At 39.6% G+C, this 9,684-nt stretch overlaps 1 protein-coding gene and 1 long non-coding RNA gene across 2 annotated transcripts; both read left to right on the forward strand.

The window, feature by feature from the left end:
* The first annotated feature begins 767 nt into the window (after positions 1-767).
* LOC131318482 (uncharacterized) lies at positions 768-2,220 on the forward strand. Its single transcript, XR_009197705.1, has 2 exons — positions 768-1,663; positions 2,009-2,220. It is a non-coding gene; the product is annotated as an uncharacterized LOC131318482 (long non-coding RNA).
* Positions 2,221-6,062: 3,842 nt separating this feature from the next.
* LOC131318483 (protein VAPYRIN-like) lies at positions 6,063-8,156 on the forward strand. The gene has a single exon (XM_058348298.1). It carries the CDS (start codon positions 6,259-6,261, stop codon positions 7,885-7,887), a length of 1,629 nt encoding a protein of 542 aa, XP_058204281.1. The 5' UTR covers positions 6,063-6,258; the 3' UTR covers positions 7,888-8,156.
* Positions 8,157-9,684: the final 1,528 nt, after the last annotated feature.

The following is a 9,684-nucleotide window of genomic DNA, read 5'->3' on the forward strand; positions in this document are numbered from 1 at the left end:
AGCACATTGTATCTATTATTTCCTCCACTTTTATTCATAACCACTCATTCTGATTTTTTTTTAATCATCTTATCTTCAATTATAACCACTCATTTAGATTTCTTTTTTATCCTCTTATCTTCAATTTTAACCACTCATTCAGATTTTCTTCTAATCTTCAATTTTCAATATATATAACTACTTCACACTTACTCTCATTCACCACATCCTCACAATTTTCTCATCTTTCATTTCATTTTCGTAATTCATAGAAGAACATTATGGACCAGTACTGTAACATCCTTTTATCTTTGAGGTGCTTTAAAGTTATACTTTAGTAACTTAAAGGGGCAAAGTGCATTTTTTTTAAAAGTATTGTGCATGTGTGCCGTGTGTGTGTGAGTCAAAAAAGAAAAACAAAAAAAAACAAAAGCAAAAGAAAGAACAAACCCATCAGGAGGTTTTCAACGTTAAAGAGAGAGAGAGAGAGAGAGAGAGCATCGGTGGAGGGAGAAGAAGGAGAAGAAAAGGGAATTAGGATTAGAACTTGAATTGAAGACCTTATTTGGTAATTCATGCTTTCCTATACTTAAATCAATGATTTTATTGTTCAATTTCATACTTGGCATATTGCTAACTCTGAATTGAAGCCATGAGAGAGGGTTTTTGGGGTTGGAATTGGGTTTAATTTCAGAAAATTCGTGGTATATTATGAATACGCATAACTATGTTGAACCAAGTTGAAATTGTTCTGTTTTTGACGAATTTATTTAAGGTACCTAGAAATCTTCTAAATTCTTGAAAAAAATCCTGAATGTTTATCTGTGAGTTTATTTCATCGTGTTAAATTTTCAGAAAATAATACAAAGTGGTTTGGCCTACAAAATTCGTGGACTGAACTGGTGTCAGATTCGCGTCTGGGCAGGCAGCACAGACACATGTGGGAAAAACGGGCATAACTTCTTGCTCGGGTATCGGTTTTACACACCGTTTCTTGATTCTGAAACTAGACTTACATACCTTTCTGAACATGTAAGGTTTGCGCCTTAGTTACTTCTAGGAAAACTCAGTTTCGGTTCTGAAGTTAATGGTTTGTTAACTCTGGAAATCTGGGCAGATTTTGGAGCTATGTTATTCATCAATGTTATCATAGTTAAATGTACTTACTAGCTATGGGTTCTCATGAGTCTTAAACACTGATCAATTGGTGATGTTTTGGTATTAGAATTAATGGAAAAGATTGAGTATGTGATTTTTAATGAGCATTCGATCACAGGCTGTTCTGCAGAAACTGCAGAGTTGTGTTTCTAAGTGTGCATCTTTGGACAGTCGTAACTTTGTCATTCGAAATCTATTTAGGACAAACTCTATATCGATATTGGTGTACTGAAAGTCTACTTTCTAATGGTGGTGGTTTCATGACCCAACTTTAATCCTATAAAATGCTACAGTCTTTTAAAGACAGGCTGGTTGTAGGATGTCTTGTTATTTTGGGAGTGTTGTTGTGTTTGAACTTCATGTGTGATATTCTTTGGCCATTGTTTAGTTCCTTATGAGCTTATTATTCTTGTGTTGATCGTTCGTTGAACTTATTACTAATACGGTTAAGCGTGTGGTTAGGTAACGAGCTAAGTAATCGGGAGGTGCCAAAACCGTAAGTTGGCATACTTCGGTCGACTCACAGGTGAGTGTGTTTGATATCTTATATCTTTAATAAGATGTTAACATGTTGGTTGTGCATCATGCTATGGTTGGTTTAATTACTGGCATGCATGATTGGTGTATGTTGATTGTATCCGTATAAGGTTTGTGGAGTGAGTCACATCTTAACGTGGGCCGTGCCGTTCTATTTATGGTGAATGGAAGCTTGGTGTGCGGGACACAATACCTTGGGTACATGGGATGTGGCAGACATGTCACTGCATGTGTTGTGAACATAAATTGTAGTTGTTCAGTTAGTTGTTTATGTTGAGTTTTATTGGATTTATTCTATATCTTACACACTCCTGGTTTTCCTTTGAATTGCCAGATAGCAGGGGTTCGTAGGATGGTCCACTACCGGTCGGCGTTTTGGGGTTGGCTTTAAGGTTGTTGTTTGTGTCGGTGGTGGTGAATCGTCTTGTACATATTATCAACTCATTTTGTAAAGAATGTTTTGCACTTTAGTTTGCCAAGTATGTAAAGTTATGGGTATAACGTCGACTCTTTTAATAATATTAATGTTAAGTCTTTCGCTGGTTTATTCTGAGTTAATATTTCTTGTTAAGTGATTGTTTGGTTGGTGTTTGAGAATGCCACGTGGCCGCGCTGACTCGGGCCCACAATGGGTGTCGTTTTGCGGGGCGGGGCGTGACAAGTACAATTGTTCATTACGGTCATTGTGATTTCAAGGCGATAGCCGCGCAACTCTTTGGTTCTGATGATGAATGGGCTCAAGCATTACGGGACCTTATCCAAGAGATTGAATAAAATTGGGTCTTGTACGATCAGTTTTTATCCAGAATGTGATTATGTATACCAAGGGTTACAAAGACTTTGTTGCTTTTAGCAATCGGCACCAGATGATCATTGGATAGATTCTATACCATTGAAACTTGTTATCTCATCAACGTACAACGTTGTACTGCATACATTCGATATGATTACTTCGAGTTGTCTTACTCACTTGCCATTGAGCTCCCATCCAGTTCCATTCGCAGAGCCCAAACATATAGCTATTAACCATGTTAATGGCAATCACTTCGTGCAAGTTTTCCTATACCCTTATTACCCTGTACCACCCATCATCATATGGTGGAGGCAAAATGCATCAATCGAAGCACGTGGATGGACTCATCCTTATGAAGCACGTCTCCAATTGTGGTACGAAGTAATGGAGATAGATCCACAGGGACGACGACTACAATTTGGCGAAAATATTGACTAAATTTGTGTATTTTATTTATGTTCATGTATTGTTTCTATATACTCAATTATAATTAAATGAAGTTTGATTTTCAGTTTGCATTATTGACTGTTCAGAGAAATATAAAGTAAATTTAAGTGGATTCAACATACATAATTTACTTAAAAACTCAAATATAGAAGTTTAAAAAAAATGAAGGACAAAAAAATAAAAACAAAGAGAAAATATATTGGGCCCAAAAAACCATTTAATTTAAACACATTATTTCATATTCAATATTAGACTTGTTTGATAAGTTTCGTTGAATAGATTTCAAAAATATAAAATTTATTAAAAAAATACGTGGAAAAAAGTTATTAGCATTTAAAATTTTTTAACAAAAAAAGGAAAAAAAGGAGGGGGGGTGGGGGGTTGTAAAAGGGGAAAGGGAAGGGCCCGGGTCGGGGGGTGATTAACAGCACTCGGACAAAACCAGGAGTGAGAGAGAGAGAGTTTTACTTTGTATTCATTCCATTTTTTCCGACGTATAAAAATAGCGTAAGCTTTCTCCGTGGAACAGACATTCCGGCCAACCACACATTTTTGGTGCCTGTGTTGTATGTGTGACCTACGATCCCGACATTTAAACCAACTTACGGAGGCCGATAAAGTACTCGTTTCAGAGTTTCTCTCGTCAATTTGATCAGTTTAAGATGTGAGGTTTAAAGAGGCTGATATGGATAGTCTTAACGTAGTCAAGTGATTCTTTCTCCATAATAATGTCTACGGGCCCCAGCCCAATGGGCTACTGGGTTCTAGCTTTTCTCCCTCTCTAGCCAGACCACATTACGGCCCAGTCCCAATGGACGGAGATTATAGAAAAAGCCTTATGATCATGTGTAGTGGGCCGAATAAAAGGGCCAATAGGCCCATACTGTTGGATGGAAAATGTGCATAGTGCATCCATTGTGTAATAAATTGGCAAAATCACGGCCCATGACGTGTTTTGATAATTAATATCCGCCAATGACATATTGAGAATATTTGTTAATGCTGAAAATGTTTTTGGCAAATATTAATTATCAAAACACGTCATTAGCCGTCATTTTCCCTAATCAATTAGGCCAATAGGCCCATACTGTTGGATGGAAAATGTGCATCCCATGTGTAATAAAGTAGAAAATAAAAACAGGCAGTGCATATTTTTAAAAAAATTAGTACATTTTTTTTGCATTCAGAAATACACTTACCCCTATTCAGTTTGGGTTTTGAAGATTTTTTTTTTAATTACCAAGAAAACAACTCTAAACCTTTCCACTAAATTTCTCTTGTGATTTAAGTATTTTACATTTCTAGGTACATATACTTAATATTGGACTCCTTACAGACATATCGTTATTAATATATTTTCAATTGGAGTATTAGTCTTGAGAATGAAAATTTGTACATGAAATATAAAAAGAAGGACAAATAAAATTGATGATATTAGAATTCAAAATCGAAAGATAAAAAGGATAAAGTGAGAAAATTTAGATTGCCAAAGGAAAATACAAAAAATAGAGATGTTTCTCTACTTCTTAGATGTCTCTCCATAATATTTGAAGAATCAAGAGGGTCTCTTTTTTTATTGGGCTCGATTTGAGATACTCTATTGGTACATATTTGCCTCTATGCAATTTTTTAGAGGAACTAGATCTACAATATATAGTATTGTAGAGTGATTTTGCGTGAGAAGAATTCAGAGCGTATAAAGTGACCTCTAATTATAATTAGTATTTAATATCTAGAAAATATTTTATACGCATTGGAATCGTGTTTGGTCTAATTCTTATTATTTGTCCTTGTCACAAGACTCACAACAAAATAAATCCTATTAAGTTGTGGTTACTATTCATCAAATTCGTCGTCTATGAAATCATATGATCAGTGTTAATTTAATTACACTGATGACCAAATCATAAGATTTCTCGTTTATAGTAATACTAAGGTCAATGATTCTGATGGCGAAAGACATTACGATTTATTGCGCATATCATTCTAACATTTGAAATTAATCCCGAACATAGATAATTTCGCAGACATATACATCATTGAACTCATTTTATTCTTTTATATGTTTGCATACGCCAGGAGAGCGAGAGCGATATCGAAGAATCTAGAGCCGATTCCGATTGTCTCTGAACACTACAAAAAATAGAATCAAAGAGCTTTCATGAGTTAAGATGCTTAGCTGTGTACCCTAGTTTGAAAAATTAAAATATGGTACCGTATTCTCGAAAAATCGGAATGGACCAATGAACTTTACTGCAAAAGGAAAAAGAGAAAGGCAGAACAAGAAGTGAAATTATATAATAGCCCGGGAGTACCAACACGTGATACTCCGGAACCTTTACAATCATGCATTCTTGTTGGGTTTATCACTAAGTGTGTGAATCCATAAGAACATATTATTGTAAAATGATCTGGAGTACCACATGGCGGTACTCCCGGACTATTGAAAAATTACTAGAACAACAATGAGAGGTTTTTTCAATACACCAAAGAATATGACTACAAAAAGAGAAGAGAAAAAAAAACAGGCAGGCTACCGTCCAGTGTAGGTTGCTCATGTCCCGTCCAGTTTCGGCCAATTGTGGGCCTTTTTCGGGCCTAAAACAATGATCAGAACCCTTCACTTTTTAAAACTTGCCAAGAACATTCGGTACGGCAAAAATCACATTAATCGGATATCATTGAATATCACCTCAAAAAGCATTAATCTTGTGAACAAAAAGATGTGCAATACTGGATTGCCACCCCTTGACACATTTGTCTTAAACTTCAATGCATTTTGAAACGATATCAAACGATATCCGATCAACGCGATTTTTGGCGTGACCAATATTCTCGACGAGATCTAAAAAGTGAATAGTTTCGATCATTATTTTGGACCTAGAAAAGTCCCACAATTGGCCAAAACTTGACGGGAATCTACACTGGACGGGACAATCTACACTGGACAGGAGGCTCCCCTAAAGAAAATGGAAGAGACAGAACGAAAATGAGAGTTTTCAGTTATTTAATTACCATCTATCTACAGCTGTACATTGGATGTATCAAGCTTGACATGATCGAATAGATCAACGGAATTAATTGTGGTACGCGTAAGCTAATTCAAACGCTGTGGAATCAAAAGGAAAAAGAAAAAGAAAAGAACTAGTCAGCAATGTTTCTTACACCACCATTTGGAACTCTTTGATCTATGTAGCCGGCCATGAATTTCCACCTCCCTTATATTCACACCCCATCACCTTTCCCCCTTTTATTAATTCCTCGTTTCCCCTACTTGGGTGTTGATTTTCCTCCAAAACCCAGAGGAAAAATCAGAGGGGAGAGAGAGAGAGAGAGAGAGAGAGATGGACAGGCTCATAAGCTTAGAGCCATCCAACCTAGTAGCCATAAGGGTAGAACATGGACAGAAGTGTTACGGGGAGGTCACCCTGCGCAACGTCATGTACACCATGCCGGTGGCCTTCCGGCTCCTACCGGTGAACAAGAACCGGTACTCGGTCCGGCCGCAGTTGGGGATCATAGCACCTCTCACCACATTTACCGTGGAAATAACTTACCACATCCCTCCGAACGGTTATCTCCCGGACTCGCTCCCTTACTGCAACGATGCGTTCCAGCTGCACAGCGTCGTGGTCCCCGGTGCGATAATGGTCAAAGACCATTCGTCTTTCGGGGATCTGGTCCCGAACGATTGGTTCACCACAAGGAACAAGCAAGTGTTCCTTTATAGTGGACTTAGAATAATGTTTGTAGGAGCTCCGGTGTTGGCCCAACTCGTGGCCAACGGCTCCATGGACCAAATTAGAGAAGTGCTCGAAAAGAGTGACCCGAGCTGGAAACTAGTCGACTCGGTTGACTCAGACGGTCAGACGTTGCTTCACTTGGCGATCACTCAGTGCCGGCCTGACCTTCTTCAATTGCTCTTGGAGTTTGAGCCTAATGTCGACGCTGAGAGCCGATCCGGCTTCAGCCCGCTCGAGTTAGCGGCTGCAGGCGGAGAAGCACTCATCGTCGAGCTGTTGTTGGCTAACAAAGCCAGCATGGAAAGGTCAAAGTCGTCCATGTGGGGGCCGATCCACCTTGCTACTAGAGGGGGCCACATCGACATAGTGAGGCTCCTTTTATTAAAAAGAGCCAAAGTCGACGCGCTCACCAAGGATGGGAACACGGCCTTACACATGGCAGTGGCGGAGGGACGGAGGGATTGTGCGAAACTACTACTGGCAGGTGGCGCCAGCGCAGACGTAAGAAACACAAATGACGGCAATACCCCTCTCCACGTCGCGGCCGCGCAAGGGGACGAGCACATGGTTAAGCTCTTGCTCCAGAAAGCTGGAGCGAACAAAGACGTGACAAACGCGCTCGGAAAGACGGCGTACGACGTCGCGGTCGAGAACGGGCACGACAGGCTCTTCGACGCGCTCGGCCTCGGGGACAGACTGTGCGCGGCCGCCCGGAAGGGGGAAGTGAGGGCGATCTTCAGGCTCTTCGACAACGGAGCCGCGATCAACGGACGGGACCAGCACGGCTGGACCGCGCTCCACCGGGCGTCCTTCAAGGGGAAAATCGACGTCGTTCGCGCCCTGATCGAGCGAGGGGCGGATCTCGACGCGACGGACGAGGACGGTTACGCCGCCTTGCACTGCGCGGTGGAGGCCGGGCATAGTGAGGTGATTGAGTTGTTGGTGAAGAAAGGGGCTGATGTCGGGGCCAGGACTAATAAGGGAATGAGTGCCATCCAAATTGCCGAGTCCTTGCATTACTCGGGAATCAAGAGGATTCTAAGCCATGGTGGTTCAACCAAAGAGGTTGTGCTCAAACAAGTTGTTGCTGCTGCATCTCCAACTGGGACTCCCTTTAGGAATGGGATCAAGGAAAGAGAGGATGAGCTGAGGCAGAATCGCAGTCGTCGTTCGCGATCGCGATCCCTTACGAGTAGCTTTGATCAATCCGTGACATTGGCTGTGGTTTAAGCCGGCATATATAAGAGGTCGACATGCATTAGAGAACATTGTTTCAGCCGCGCGATGTGGTGAGAATCTCAAGACGAATTATAAACCTAGAGATAGAATCGCGAGGATTCGAGTGCGCCGGGGCGGGAGGTTTGAAATTTTTCGATATCAGAGGATGCGTTGCCTGGGGGCTTTTATTGATTCTTTCTCTGCTGAAAGTAATCTGTGGAAGAAGTTGTAGACCCATATTTGTTTCTTTCCATTAATGATACGGCATAATTGTCCACTAACTTGTATTGTGAATCTGTGATTCAACAAAAATATTTCTTCACTGACTATAAGGATTTATTCAAAGAGCTCTGTGTAAAACAAGATCCCACCGGCGGTAATCGACCCAAAATAAAATGTTACAGAGGTGGAGAAAGAAAAGGGAACTGGGACATCATGTGTGTTGGGTTCATCTGAACTGTCATACTCGACAATAAATGACTCAGATTTTATCTCGGCCGATCCTGGGTTCAACTTTCAAGAAAAGAAAAACATTAAAGAGATTAGCTGCACGGGAAGCCAAAGCTGCCAACAGAATAAATGCTACTAACCGGAAAAAGAAAAAGAAAAAACTCAAAAAAACTAGCGTAGCCCAAAACAATCCAAAAACAAAGAAAAGAAAACTCCAACTCCAGATCTTGCACCAAATTACAAAGAAGTAATGGCAGCTTAATGGCAAAACCGCACTATAAAGCCTCCCAAAACCTCAAGAACCCCGCGAAAGACTCTTCATTTGGGTCAAACCATTCGGAATTGGATCTTCTCCTGTCGTTAATTTGATCTGGATGAGACAATTTGGATCATAAAATCTCCGAAAACGGAAAGAATCCAAACCCACCTTATCTGCACAACAACAAGACTAACATCTTTTTTTTTTTGGTACTTCGGAATATCAAGACTAGCATCTGATGCACCATCTCACCATCCTTAAAAAATTGGATATCGTCACTAATCTTTCAATTCAAACACTTGAACAATAATTACAATTTCAGTCATTTAACCATAGGTATGGACGATTCAGATTTGGACTGTCTCGTTCAGTATCCAAAAGTTGGATCAGAAAGAATCCAAACCCACCTTAACTTCACGACAAAAAGACTAAACATTGTATGCATCATCTCACCATCCTAAGAAAATTGGATAACGTCACTAATCTTTCAATTCAAACACTTAAACAATAGTAATTACAACTTCAATGATTTAACCATAAGTATGGATGATTCAGATTTGGAATATTTCGTCCGGTTCAAAAATTGGACCAGAAGGAATCCAAACCCACCTTAACTTCACGACAAGAAGACTAACATTTTATGTATAAAAAATTGGATATAGTCGCTGATCTTTTAATTCAAACACTTAATCTTTTTTCGTTCGAAAGAATTCTAGGTAATTAATAATTACCTACTTCCCCGCACTGTCCAAGCGGTTGCAAACATCGACCACCCTTTCTGCCTCCATGAGCATGTACATTAGCATTGGTAAAATACCTTTTTAGTTATTTTGGAGAGAAGAAATTCAAAAAATAGTCCTACACTAGATTGGGTAAAATACATTTATGAATAGGGCTTAGCCACTTTTACCTAAACACTATTCACACTCTTTTCTTTTTTTATTGTTTCTTTCTCTCTCTCCTCCCTCCTTGGGGGAAAAAAATAATAGGAAAAGAGTGAAAAAAAAATATTTTAATTGGTGTTAGGTAAAATAGATAGTATTGGTATAGTTGTGAAAGAAAAAATTGATAGCTAAAATAGAATTGTGAACTGTTCACAA

The sequence above is a fragment of the Rhododendron vialii genome, chromosome 3a, assembly GCF_030253575.1.
Source record: "Rhododendron vialii isolate Sample 1 chromosome 3a, ASM3025357v1".
Lineage (NCBI taxonomy): Eukaryota > Viridiplantae > Streptophyta > Magnoliopsida > Ericales > Ericaceae > Rhododendron > Rhododendron vialii.